General features: G+C 35.5%; 1 protein-coding gene and 1 non-coding gene across 2 annotated transcripts; one reads left to right on the top strand and one right to left on the bottom strand.

Moving 5' to 3' along the window:
• Nucleotides 1-11,348: 11,348 nt before the first annotated feature.
• TRNAG-UCC (transfer RNA glycine (anticodon UCC)) lies at nucleotides 11,349-11,420 on the bottom strand. The gene has a single exon. It is a non-coding gene; the product is annotated as a tRNA-Gly (tRNA).
• A 75-nt stretch (nucleotides 11,421-11,495) lies between these two features.
• Nucleotides 11,496-14,259, top strand: LOC127107807 (uncharacterized). Its single transcript, XM_051045132.1, has 3 exons — nucleotides 11,496-11,726; nucleotides 12,000-12,368; nucleotides 13,349-14,259. Exons 1-3 carry the CDS (start codon nucleotides 11,555-11,557, stop codon nucleotides 14,047-14,049), a joined length of 1,242 nt encoding a protein of 413 aa, XP_050901089.1. The 5' UTR covers nucleotides 11,496-11,554; the 3' UTR covers nucleotides 14,050-14,259.
• The last annotated feature ends 108 nt before the right edge of the window (nucleotides 14,260-14,367 follow it).

Genomic DNA, 14,367 nt, shown 5'->3' on the forward strand with positions numbered 1-14,367 from the left:
TAACACCGGTCAATAACAACCCTTTCACTTTTCCATATGCACAAAAGTAAGTTGTTTAAATTTATATATCTTTACTTACTTCCTTAAAGTTTATTACCTCAAACTATTTTTTTTAACTTTTTGGTGTAGATGGTTGGCACGTGGTATGAGTTACAACAGATGTTCGAGACACTGTATTACTTAATATCGCAACCTGTTGGATCACCTTCGACCGACAGACGTAAGCAAAATAACTTAATTATTTCGTTATATTTTGTTAACTTTTTCTACATTCATTATAATCCTATATTCTTTAACATTTCAGTTCATTTGGCGTCCATACCTTAATTTGGATCATGACCATGAGGTCAACGCTGAAGACTCAGCCGTATGGACAACATGCACACCGATAATATGGTTCACAACTGTGGAGATGCACAACACCGATCGTGTGAAGCTGCAGTTCGGTATGGTTCAGAATATCCCAGATCCCCCAGCTAGCCTAGGAGAATGGCATCTGCGTAAAGTTAACGACCAATGGAACTTCAACCCATGGCAAAACTTCGCAAGATCGGAGTGTCGCAAGTGGAAGCACCGTCATGACCATGTCTTAACTGACACAGTCATGCCAACTGAGGTAAAACCAAGTCGTACTTATATGGCTTGGTACAGATCGATTGATTTTCAGTTCATCCCCGAAGATATGTACCTCTACGACCCACGCCAGGCAAGTTACACACAAGAAGGATCAATATCTAACCCCCAACAACATTCTCAGCCCGGTTACTCACAACCCTATATCCGTCAAACTTTCCATTCCACAAACACACAAACATACAACTAAAACATGCCATTCACCCAACCCTAATACCAAGAGCATACCCCATACCACCACCAACAAATTGACCATCAACCTGAGACCCAACATCGCTTCGCACCCACATCATCACCCTACCAAAGTCGCCTTAGCCAAAACACCAACTGCCCCTCCTCCTACCGTAGCCAAGAAGCCCAAACATCACAAAACCCCAGCATCCCACAACCCCATCTCTACCAAACACCCCAACAACCTTTCCAACCTTTCCTCGACGCATCATTCACACCCATGTCTCCCTTCAACCGTCCCGGTCGCCCATCCATGAGTCAACCACATCCCAACTTCTCTGGCATGGGTCATGAGCTCAGCTACAGCGGTACACCATCATTGCATACTGAAGACTATGCTGAGTTGTCTGAATACCTCAACGGACCTTCTCTTGTAGTTGGTAGTGACGCTCCTGGCCCCTCAGATGATCAAACACCGGTGCAAAATCGTCAACATGGGTTAGGGCCAAGGGTTAGGGTAGCTAGAGGATGTTGGACCGGAGGTCGGTTAGGTGATCTCGGTCATCACCATTAGGTTTCTTATGTAAACTCCAAACTTTATTAATATCAAGTCGTATTATATCAAATTTATCTTTTACTTATACCATAAAACACAAAAAAATGCATTTTAGGAGGAGTCTCCAATTGAATTATAGGTCACATGTGATAATACTAAAACATTATAGGTCACTTTGGACCAAAGCAATTGAAATGTAAAAAAGTCCAACTTCAAGTGCCCATAACTTTCTCATCAAAAATCCAAATGATGCAAAATTTAAGTTCAAACTCATATTCTTGAAAAGATCTACAAATTTTATTTTGAAGGTTTTGTCATTTTAGGCTTTTATCATTGAAACAAAAGGGCTTGAAGTTGGTCCATTTTCGCAAAATTCACATACACATGTTTTGCACCTTGAACTTCAGGGCCTGTTTTTATAAATTTCCCAATCCCAAATGGATTTTTCTTCAACATAACAATTGTTCCTCATGTCAATATTTTTCCAACCATTACCCACATGACCATGTTTCAATTTGGAAAAGTGCATTCTCGAAGAGGATAAGATTTATGTTCATGTATCCATAACATGTTGAAACTTAAGGCACAAGCCAGTTCACTCACATTCGCACGTCCAAAATACTCCAATTACACTTCAGCATGCTAAACCAATTGCATTTGGGCCTCCCATGTGCCTGTACAGGCCCATGCATGGAGGCCCTTATTCCACATGCACACGAGTTTGGCATTGTTTGCATCAACTTCTACTATAAATACAGGTGCTTGGCTTTATTCAATTCCAACCTTAAGGCACCTAACACTCTGTAGAATTGAAATCCCACCTTTCGATGCATACTGAAGAGTATGCTGAGTTGTCTGAATACCTCAACGGACTTTCTCCTGTAGTTGGTAGTGACGCTCTTGGCCCCTCAGATAATCAAACACCGGTGCAGAATCGTCAACGTGGGTTAGGGCCAAGGGTTAGGGTGGCTAGAGGATGTGGGAAGGGGGGTCGGTTAGGTGATCCCGGTCATCACCATTAGGTTTCTTTGTGTAAACTCTAAACTTTATTAATATAAAGTCGTATTATATCAAATTTATCTTTCACTTATACCATAAGACACAAAAAATTGCATTTTAGGAGGAGTCTCCAATTGAATTGACGACTCCTCTTAAAACCTACACATAGGCGCCAATTGGATTGGCTAGGGCACCTGCCCTAGCCAATCCAATTGGCGCCTCCATTCAAGTTTTAAGAGGAGTCGCCAATTCAATTGGAGACTCCTCCTAAAAGTGGGGTATTTTGGGATTTTTTTTGAAATCAGAGGTATTTTGGGAATTTCCTTGAAAAACTGGATTATTTGGATAAAAAAACCTAAATTCGAGATCAACATTATTATTTTCATGATTAAGATAACATAAGACATCAGGTACAAGTGGAATCAAAACAGGTAAACTATTTAGGTCTATTATCTAATTTACACAAATCTATGTGAAACCCTATTTTTGTTTTTCTAAGATAGAAGAGATCTGAGCTTTCATATGAGTCTATTGAATTAAAAAAGTTAGGCTACATATCATTTAAAAAAACCTTTTAAATCTATTAATTTGACATATTTTTTAAATAAATATGATTAATGTATTTATAAAAGTAATTACTATTATTATTATTATTATTATTATTATTAATATTATTAATATTATTAATATAATAATAACAATTATTATTATTATTATTAATATATTTTATATTTTAAATTAAAATATAAATTTATTAACCTTTGCTATAATTTAAACTTATTAATCTACATTTAGTTTTTTTATATTTGAATGTATTATTATAAATTAAAATTGAAATATGATATTTTATAAAATGTTAGATTAAATACAAAAATCAAATTTTGTTATTTCAAGTAACTTATGAAAATAAACTAAAAAAAAGTTATGAACAATGACCAACTTTTTGCATATATACACCCTTAACAACAATTAAATGGACAAATACCTTCCTCCTTAAATTATATACAAAATTTTCCCCCATTTTAATATTTTATTATTATTTTACTATTTTTTTAAATTTTAATTTTTATCCTAAAAGTAATTTTTCATTATTTTAGTATAATTAAGTTAATTGCAATGTTAATTAAGTGATTAACATGGGAAAGAGTATGATAATGTTATTTGATTACAACCCTTTCACTTTTCCATATGCACAAAAGTAAGTTGTTTAAATTGTTATATCTTTACTTACTTCCTTAAAGTTTATTACCTCAAACTAATTTTTTTTAACTTTTTGGTGTAGATGGTCGGCACGTGGTATGAGTTACAACAGATGTTCGAGACACTGTATTACTCAGTATCGCAACCTGTTGGATCACCTTCGACCGACAGACGTAAGCAAAATAACTTAATTATTTCGTTATATTTTGTTAACTTTTTCTACATTCATTATAATCCTATCTTCTTTAACATTTCAGTTCATTTGGCGTCCATACCTTAATTTGGATCATGACCATGAGGTCAACGCTGAAGACGCATCCGTATGGACAGCATGCACACCGATAATACGGTTCACAACTATGGAGATGCACAACACCGATCGTGTGAAGCTGCAGTTCGGTATGGTCCAGAATATCCCAGATCCCCCAGCTAGCCTAGGAGAATGGCATCTGCGTAAAGTTAACGACCAATGGAACTTCAACCCATGGCAAAACTTCGCAAGATCGGAGTGTCGCAAGTGGAAGCACCGTCATGACCATGTCTTAACTGATGCAGTCATGCCAACTAAGGTAAAACCAAGTCGTACTTATATGGCTTGGTACATATCGGTTGGTTTTCAGTTCATCGTCGAAGATATGTACCTCTACGACCCACGCCAGGCAAGTTACACACAAGAAGGATCAACATCTAACCCCCAACAATATTCTTAGCCAGGTTACTCACAACCCCCCTATCCGTCAAACTTTCCGTTCCACAAACACACAAACATACAACCAAAACATGTCATTCAACCAACCCTAATACCAAGAGCATACCCCATACCACCACCAACAAATTGACCATCAACCTGAGACCCAACATCGCTTCACACCCACACCATCACCCTACCAAAATCGCCTTATCCAAAACACCAACCGCCCCTCCTCCTACCGTAGCCAAGAAGCCCAAACATCACATAACCCCAACATCCCACAACCCTATCTCTACCAAACACCCCAACAACCTTTCCAACCTTTCCTCGACGCATCATTCACACTCATGTCTCCCTTCAACCGTCCCGGTCGCCCATCCATGAGTCAACCACATCCCAACTTCTCTGGCATGGGTCATGAGCTCAGCTACAGCGGTACACCATCATTGCATACTGAAGACTATGCTGAGTTGTCTGAATACCTCAACGGACCTTCTCCTGTAGTTGGTAGTGACGCTCCTGGCCCCTCAAATGATCAAACACCGGTGCAAAATCGTCAACGTGGGTTAGGGTAGCTAGAGGATGTGGGACCAGAGGTCGGTTAGGTGATCCCGGTCATCACCATTAGGTTTCTTTGTGTAAACTCCAAACTTTATTAATATCAAGTCGTATTATATCAAATTTATCTTTCACTTATACTATAAAACACAAAAAAAATGCATTTTAGGAGGAGTCTCCAATTGAATTATAGGTCACATGTGATAATACTAAAACATTATAGGTCACTTTGGACCAAAGCCATTGAAATATGAAAAAGTCCAACTTCAAGTGCCCATAACTTTCTCATCAAAAATCTAAATGATGCAAAATTTAAGTTCAAATTCATTGTCTTGAAAAGATCTACAACTTTTATGTTGAAGGTTTTATTATTTGAGGCTTTTATCATTGAAATATAAGGGCTTGAAGTTGGTCCATTTTGGCAAAATTCACATACACATGTTTTGCACCTTGAACTTCATGGCCTGTTTTCATAAATTTCCCAATCCCAAATGGATTTTTCTTCAACATAACAATGGTTCCTCATGTCAATACCTTTCGAACCATTACCCACATGACCATGTTTCAATTTGGCAAAGTGCATTTTCGAAGAGGATAAGATTTATGTTCATGTATGCATAACATGTTGAAACTTAAGGCACAACCAATTCAATCACATTCGCACGTCCAAAACACTCCAATTACACTTAAGCATGCTAAACCAATTGCGTTTGGGCCTCCCATGCGTCTGTACAGGCCCATGCATGGAGGCCCTTATTCCACACGCACACGAGTTTGCCATTGTTTGCATCAGCTTCTACTATAAATACAGGTGCTTGGCTTCATTCAATTCCAACCTTAAGGCACCTAACACTCTGCAGAATTGAAATACCACCTTTCGATGCATACTGAAGACTATGCTGAGTTGTCTGAATACCTCAACGGACCTTCTCCTGTAGTTGGTAGTGACGCTCTTGGCCCCTCAAATGATCAAACACCGGTGCAAAATCGTCAACGTGGGTTAGGGCCAAGGGTTAGGGTAGCTAGAGGATGTGGGACCGGAGGTCGGTTAGGTGATCCCGGTCATCACCATTAGGTTTCTTTGTGTAAACTCCAAACTTTATTAATATAAAGTCGTATTATATCAAATTTATCTTTCACTTATACCATAAAACACAAAAAAATGCATTTTAGGAGGAGTCTCCAATTGAATTGGCGACTCCTCTTAAAACCTACACATAGGCGCCAATTGGATTGGCTAGGGCACCTGCCCTAGCCAATCCAATTGGCGCCTCCATTCAAGTTTTAAGAGGAGTCGCCAATTCAATTGGAGACTCCTCCTAAAAATAGGGTATTTTGGGAATTTTTTTGAAACCAGGGGTATTTTGGGAATTTCCTTGAAAAGTTGGGTTATTTGGGTAAAAAAACCTAAATTCGAGATCAACATTATTATTTTCATGATTATGATAACACAAGACATCAGGTACAAGTGGAAATAAAACACGTAAACTATTTAGTTCTATTATCTAATTTACACAAATCTATGTGAAACCCTATTTTTGTTTTTCTAAGATAGAAGAGATCTAAGCTTTCATATGAGTCTATTGAATTAAAAAAGTTAGGCTACATATCATTTAAAAAAAACCTTTTAAATCTATTAATTTGACATATTTTTTAAATAAATATGATTAATGTATTTATATTAGTAATTACTATTATTATTATTATTATTAATATTATTAATAATAATAATAATAATAATAATAATTATTATATTTTATATTTTAAATTAAAATATAAATTTATTAACCTTTGCTATAATTTAAACTTATTAATCTACATTTAGTTTTTTTATATTTGAATGTATTATTATAAATTAAAATTGAAATATGATATTTTATAAAATGTTAGATTAAATACAAAAATCAAATTTTGTTATTTCAAGTAACTTATGAAAATAAACTAAAAAAAAGTTATGAACAATGACCAACTTTTTGCATATATACACCCTTAACAACAATTAAATGGACAAATACCTTCCTCCTTAAATTATATACAAAATTTTCCCCCATTTTAATATTTTATTATTATTTTACTATTTTTTTAAATTTTAATTTTTATCCTAAAAGTAATTTTTCATTATTTTAGTATAATTAAGTTAATTGCAATGTTAATTAAGTGATTAACATGGGAAAGAGTATGATAATGTTATTTGATTAATTTAACTATACATTTTTCTCCTTTATTGTTTTTTACGCAATTACACATGAATGATCATAGATCTCTTTTACTTCACTATTTTTCTAATACAAGGTTCTCTTTCTTCCTTAGCGGCTCGCGTAACTGAGTTGAAATATGCCCTAAAAGATGCAGATGAGCGGTATAAGTCTACTTCTGACTCTTTTGAGGAAAATGCTCGTCAGGTGGATGAATACTGAAAAAACCCTCTATTAAGGCAACCAAGGCCTTGAAAGCTTTTCATGATGAAGTGGATGATCTGAGGCAGGCACTCAATAGTTCTCTTCAGCAGACTCTACGGGATGTGCTCGGACTCCGATAACGAGTTGTGGAGCAGGTAAGGAAGTTTTGTCTATATAAGTGAATCAAATAAGAAGTAATAGGCACATAAAATGTGTATATACTCACAAAATCACTACAACTTGGCTTTTGTGAAGGAAATCCTAGTGGTTTGAAAATATTGTATTTACAAGATTTTATCTTTTTACCAAAGAAAGTCCTGACACCATCTGACTTTGATGGAGTAGGCTTGATAGGTGAAGTATCAATACTTAAAGGGTTGAATGTCCAAGACCTCTTCATCACTCAGCAATGTTGCTAAAGTGTCGGTATCCCACTCTGAGTACTTGTCCAAACCTGAAGCTTGTGTTGGTGGATCCATATTGATAGTTCGTTCCACATTGATAGTTGGTTCAACATTGACAATTGGTTCAAGATTGATAGTTGGTTCCACATTGACAGTTGGTTCCACATTGACAGTTGGCTCCACGTTGAGAGTCGGCTCCACATTGACAGTTGGTTCAACATTGACCGTTAGTTCCAAAGTGACAGTTTGAGGCACATTGGAAGTTGGTCCCGCTTTGGAAGTTGGTCCCACTTTGGAAGTTGGTCCCACATTGGCACTTGATCCCATATTGGCATCAACTTTTTCTTCTTTGTCTGAGTTTTTTTACTCTTTGTTGTAGTCTGACTTTTGCTTGTGGGATCAGAAGCACATATTAATTTAGAACACAAGCACATGATTAATTTAGAACATTATCCTTTTTTTTGTTCCACTTGGACTTTGATAGTTTGATTGACCTGTGTACTTATCTCATGCAATATATTTTCAGATGGAACAAACACAATTTCCTTATTTTTCTTACAAGTCATACTGTTGTGACCTAATTCAAAGCATGTTTTACACTTATGGCTGGTATTTGTTCTTTTACATTTTGTTTGGTTTTTCTCATCTGGTTATCTCCTACGAAGTTTCTTTGGCCTGTCTGGGCCACGTTTGAACATGGGAGGCAATATCTTATGATCAAATGTTTTAGGCCATTTGTTGTGGCCATTTAAGGGGTGATCACTTCATTATATCATTTTTCGTATGTGCTCTTGTAATAACATTTATGCACATACTTTATACTTTATGGGGTCATCTACTTTTCTATGGATTGCAACCACACCATGTCTACATGGTATCCCCACCAAATCCCAATAATTACACGAGCATGTTTGTTTTTCCAAGTCAACTACAAAGTTATCAGTAAAAAGGACATGTGTAACTTGAAAAGCTAACCTACCTGCATAAGTTACAGTCCAACTAGCACTTTTGTTTTCAATTTCTCTATCTAATCTCCTAAGTGGTTTGGTCATTGTATCCCCTTTATACCCATCTAGATTTGATTTTATATAAGTTTGGCAAACCTTCCCATAAGATAATTGATTATCCACTCAAAAATGATTATTATTAGTTTGTCCTTTTGTAACAAAATTGTTGCATTAAATGATTCAGTTAGATTGTTCATCGGGATATCACACTTAGAGTAAAAAGGAAAATCATGCTTACACCATTTGGTTTTGGGAATAGCCTATAACCATTCATATGCCTCAAACGGACTTCCTTGATTTGAAGCATTTTAGATTCATGTGATTCAAAATAAGTTTCCTTTGTTGCATCCATCATAAGATCTCTAAACAATGTTCCTCATTCAAACTCCTTCTTGAAGTTAACATACAAGTGCCTTAGACAAAATATGTGTTCAAATCCTAGGCATTCCTCATCAAACACTTGAAATAGACCATTTGCAACAAAAAACCATGTTCATTTAGTATAAAAACATAACAATTTAAGTAAACAACATAGTTAATGAGAGTCAAGCTTACATTTTGCTGGTCAAAAAAGAAATACCATATGCTTTCTCCAAAGTCTTGAATAAGCAACTTAATGAACCAGTTGCATGAGTCCTTTGTTTCATTCTCAACAACTCCAAAAGCAATAGGCAAATACTGGTCATTAGAATCTCTTCCAATAACAATTAGTAATATACCAACATACTTGTGCTTCATATGACATCTATCTAAGACAATAAATGGCCTGAATGGTTTTGTCAAAGCCTTCTTTGTCCCATCAAAACATATGTAACATCTTTCAAGTATTGGTTGTAACCTTGGAACTGGACAATGAATGTTGACCTTGAAATTGTTTCCTGCTGAAGCCCTCATCAACTCAACACTATATGACAATAACAAGCTAAATTGTTTGCTTGAGCCCCATTCTACAATTTGTCTAGCAAGCTACATTGCCTTGAAAACTCTACAAATTGGGATTTCAGTGGCATTCCTAAGTCTAACATCTGATACTACCTCATTTAACTTCATCTTTGCAACCCCCTATGCTTTGGCACTTTTATTGAAGAATTGTCTTCCACACTTGTGCTTGTGAATAGTGTCTTGATCATAAATGTTATGGAGGTTTAAACTCTATTGCACAAGACATTATAGTTACATGTTTTTTGTCCTTACATACCATCCTAGACCTATTGGCGTCACTTTTTTGAAACCTCGCATTCCTACCATTTAAAACATTATGCTCTAGTATAACATTCTTAAATTGTTTCAACGAAGAAAAATCCATTCCAACCTTGAAAGTAAAATCCTTACTAAGAGCATATTCTTCATTGAACCTAATTACACTAGGCATGCCATAACTACTATCATCATCTTCCCCACTATCAAGTTCATCAGTCATGTAGTCTTCTTTAATGACATGTTCCATACTCATCTCTTGTGTGATAAATATGTTATTAGGTGGTTCACTTGGGGTCTAACCATCAACAACAGGTTCAGTTCTAGGTTCACCATCAACACCTTCATCAAACCCTTTCATCTTCTCTTCCTCATTATCATCAAAATGCACACCATTCACAGATTCATCACTATATTCACTTAAATTATCAACCTCTTTGTCACATGTCTTCCCTTTGCCTTTCTCTCTAACCCTATTCATAAAGGTGGCATCTCCTGTAACTGGTTTTGGCTTAGTAAAAATCTCAACTTCACAATTATTTCCAAAAGCATACACAGATAACTCAGAAGCATCTCAATCATCCCTAAATGGCTTTAAATCTTCTTCCAAAGAACCACCATCATGCTTCCACCACATTTAAATAGTTCCAGCTTCAAACTCAGGGTCGATCCCTTTGACTAAATCACAAGCTTCAAAATAAGACCAATAATCCGGATCTTACCACTATTTGCATAAACTTCCCCACCCTCATGTCTTAAGGTAAGGTCTTTTACAAGACAACCCTTGGTGTAGAACACAACCTTGAATTTACCCATGTCTTATGCAATTAATTCACTTAGGGTTAAACTTTTTCAAATTAGATCAAATACAGTATGCAATAGAAATACTACCTAGATACACATACAATCAAAACTAACATATACGGTATTCAGTATTAATACGAGTAAAATGATTCTTAAACTAACCTTAACATTACTAAATAAACAAAATGAAAAACCTGAAGGGACCACAAGTTGCAAATAACCGAGACCACAAACTTGCTTTCAACTGGAGGGACCACGACACCAACAAGATTTTGACTTGAAGGGAGTACGAGCACAATATTTGGGACCACATAGATGATGAAGAAGAAGAAGACGTTTAAGGCTTGACTTTCTAAGAAGAATGGGGGAATGAATTAAGACTTTTGATTTTCTAAACATCAAGGTAACGTTATTAGACAAAGTTTACGATGACTATTATTTTAAAGAAAAATTAAAGATACTAAAATCGAATTATAACATATTTATAAAAATTAAAAATATATTTAACTCTTAAAAAGAAATGTTAAAAAGTGGTCGATTAAGAATTTAATAAATTCAAAAAGTTTTTAAAGAAAGTGCTGTTACTCTTGATTAGTCTTGGATGTTCAAGGGTCACATTTAAAGAAGCATAAAGAAATTAAAATCCACTCTAGAGAACTAAACGTGAACAGTGCCCACAATATAACATTGACAAGAGATTATGGCAAAATGAAAATATGAAAAACAACTTGCGTTTGCCGGGAGTCGAACCCGGGTCTATTGCTTGGAAGGCAATTATCCTGACCGTTGGACTACAAACGCCTGACGATATAATTAAGAAATAGTGTTAATTTAAATAAGTTATTTAGTACTTATTATTATTATTATTATTTTTGTTCTAAATCTGCGATACAATTCTCGCGTTTTGGAAAGAGGGTTCAGAGCTATAGATAGCTATGGAGACAACAATTCCTGTGAAGACGATGATTCCTTCAACTTCTATGATTCAAAATCACGCTTTCAAAACGAAAACAACAACACGCTTAAACTCAACTAGAAGGATTTCAACCCAACTCAAACATCTCCGCTTTTCTATTCATTCCAAATTCTCTGATACTAATTTTCAAGGTAACTCACTTCACTATTTCTTGATTCAATTATTCAAAATCTCAACTTTTAACGTTTAGCTTCATTCAAATCGATTTTAATTGTTCTTTTCATTTTGGGATTGATTTAATATCCGAACTTTTTTGTAATATTCTGATATGAACCAGAAGAAAAAAGTGATTTTCTCTTGATTTGGTTTGCATATATTTTGTCAATATTAAACAGATTATTATAGCAAATGGTCTGTGTCTGTTGTCGGCGTCGGTGTTTCGTAGCTAATGGTTTGTGCTGCAGATTTTGGGAGTTATGCTAAACCTGCAGGACTTTTGCCAGCCTCTGAAGTGAAAGTGTATACAAATACATCATTAGAAAGCATTTTATCTTCCATTAAGGAGGATAGATCCAAATCTTTATTCAGAGTCAAGTTGGTTACGAGCAACTTATATGCCTCAAGTATAACTGACTTCAATGCTGGAGTTCTCCTATGCTTCATAGATGAAGATGGAAATTCCATTCTGCAGAGATTACCTGCGAGTTTGATGACGGGTCATTCTGCAGAATCGGGGGATAGACTTCATTTCCAAAGAGGTTCTGTTGATGAATTTATTTTTGAGGGTCCGAGAATCACAAGACTTGAGGCTCTTTGGGTCGGTGTTGAATCGGGTATGATATTATTTGTTTCTTTGTTTTTGGGAGTGATTTAAGATTCGGTGGACATCATTGATCTTCTATTTTGAAGTACCTTTAATCTTGGACAAGCCTTCTCTAAAGTGAGTAATCCACTTTAGAGAGTAAAGTGACTAACATTAACATTTGATATTATATGTGCATGCATAACAAATCATGGGTGATTAAATTATCCATCCTTGATTTTGTCACTTTACTAACTACTCATTTTAGAGGAGCCAAATCCTTTAATCAACATATAACTTCCCTCAAAATTGTTGAAGTTCTGAGGAAATTAACCCTTGCATTATTTGCTAGCAAGCGTGTGTAAAGTTATAACTATTAACCTTTTTCACATATCCTGTTATAAAAATACAGATGTGTCCTTTATGTTACAAACATTGTGGGAATGAGTTTGCCCACTCATCTACGAGTACCTTTTTTTCCTCTCCTGCATGCACATCTTGCGCATTCCATTGCATAATTAGATTAAACAATTTGGAGCAAATATTGCACAAGAGAGAAGAGGAGTAGGCTACGTAGCCTCAGAGATACTTGTCGCTCAATGTATGAAAACCTTTGATAACAATTCCCTTAATTCCTCCTCTCTTTTGCGCAAGATTTTCCCCAAATTAGAGGTACGCGTAGGAGATAAGAAAGAGGTACACGTAGGATACATCATCAATACGACGGATACATGTGTATTTATGTAACTGAATGTGAGATAAAATGACATATGGTACATGTATGATGTAATGGAACTTAAAGAACCTATGTAATTTGGTACAATTAAACAACTTAAAGTACTGCATAAAGTGTGTGGCCTATATTAAAGAGTATCACCCCTGCAACTTCAAATTTTTGGATCTGCAGGGCAACCAACCAATATACGGTCTTTATGAAATTAAAAAATGATTGTTGGTACAACCAATTGAGTTCATCTCTTTAACAATACTTTCTTCTCCCTATAAGGTCAGGTCAATGGCGCCTAGGAAATATCTCCTTAATGGTCATTAGTTCCGAATGGAAACCATCATTACCAGTAGAAGAAGTACCACAATACACCGGCTTTCAGTACGACTTTCCGGTTGAGGATGTATTGCTTGGTGAAGGAACCAATCTTTCCATGTTGGAGTTAAGACCTAGCCTCGTGACTCAGCTCGAAGGAACCGATCCTGTAAGTTTATTCAACAAAGAACTTTATGACTCTACATTGCTCCTAAATCCTAAGATCTCAAAAGAAGAGAGCATGGAGGAATATTCAAATTTGAAATTCTCATTGCTATTTTATGATGCTGTGCTGATATTTTTCGGCACATCAATTACTTCCTTCTCATCCGGTGAAAATACTGGGTTCGCTTTCTTGATCGGTGGGATTGGAGGCTTCTTGTATCTGCTATTGTTGCAGAGGTATGTGGATGGACTACCAGGTTCAGAATTAATCACAAGCAACAAAAAAGGAACTGATGCACTGTTCAAAGGATTGAAGGGTCCTATAGTAAGTGTAGCGTTGGCTTTAGCTTTTGCTGTTTTTGTAGTAAAGTATAGCTCAGGAGATTATATTGATGTGACCTTAACACCAAAGGATATCATAGTTGGAATGATAGGGTTTCTTGCTTGTAAAGTTTCTGTGGTGTTGTCTGCATTTAAGCCTATAACACCTAAGTTACATGAGTGACAAGTAACATAATAGTTTTACCCTTTTATACAAAGAAATATTGTACACAACTCTAGTGATACCTATGTTAGGCATGATAAGCCAATACAAATATGTTGTAGTTTTATTAGTTATTTCTTGCAAATATGTATTGAATTTATAAGCAGTGGCTGGCCGTGTATAGATTTTTAATATTACAAGTCCATTATGATCATCAAATTATTAAATTAATATATTTGCCTTTAATTAAATTAAAAGTCACACATAAAATAATTTGTGACTAATTGATACTGAAATAATTTTTGCTCATATAACATATCAAAATTTTATTGTGCAAAT

The sequence above is a fragment of the Lathyrus oleraceus genome, chromosome 7, assembly GCF_024323335.1.
Source record: "Lathyrus oleraceus cultivar Zhongwan6 chromosome 7, CAAS_Psat_ZW6_1.0, whole genome shotgun sequence".
Classification (NCBI taxonomy): Eukaryota; Viridiplantae; Streptophyta; class Magnoliopsida; order Fabales; family Fabaceae; genus Lathyrus; species Lathyrus oleraceus.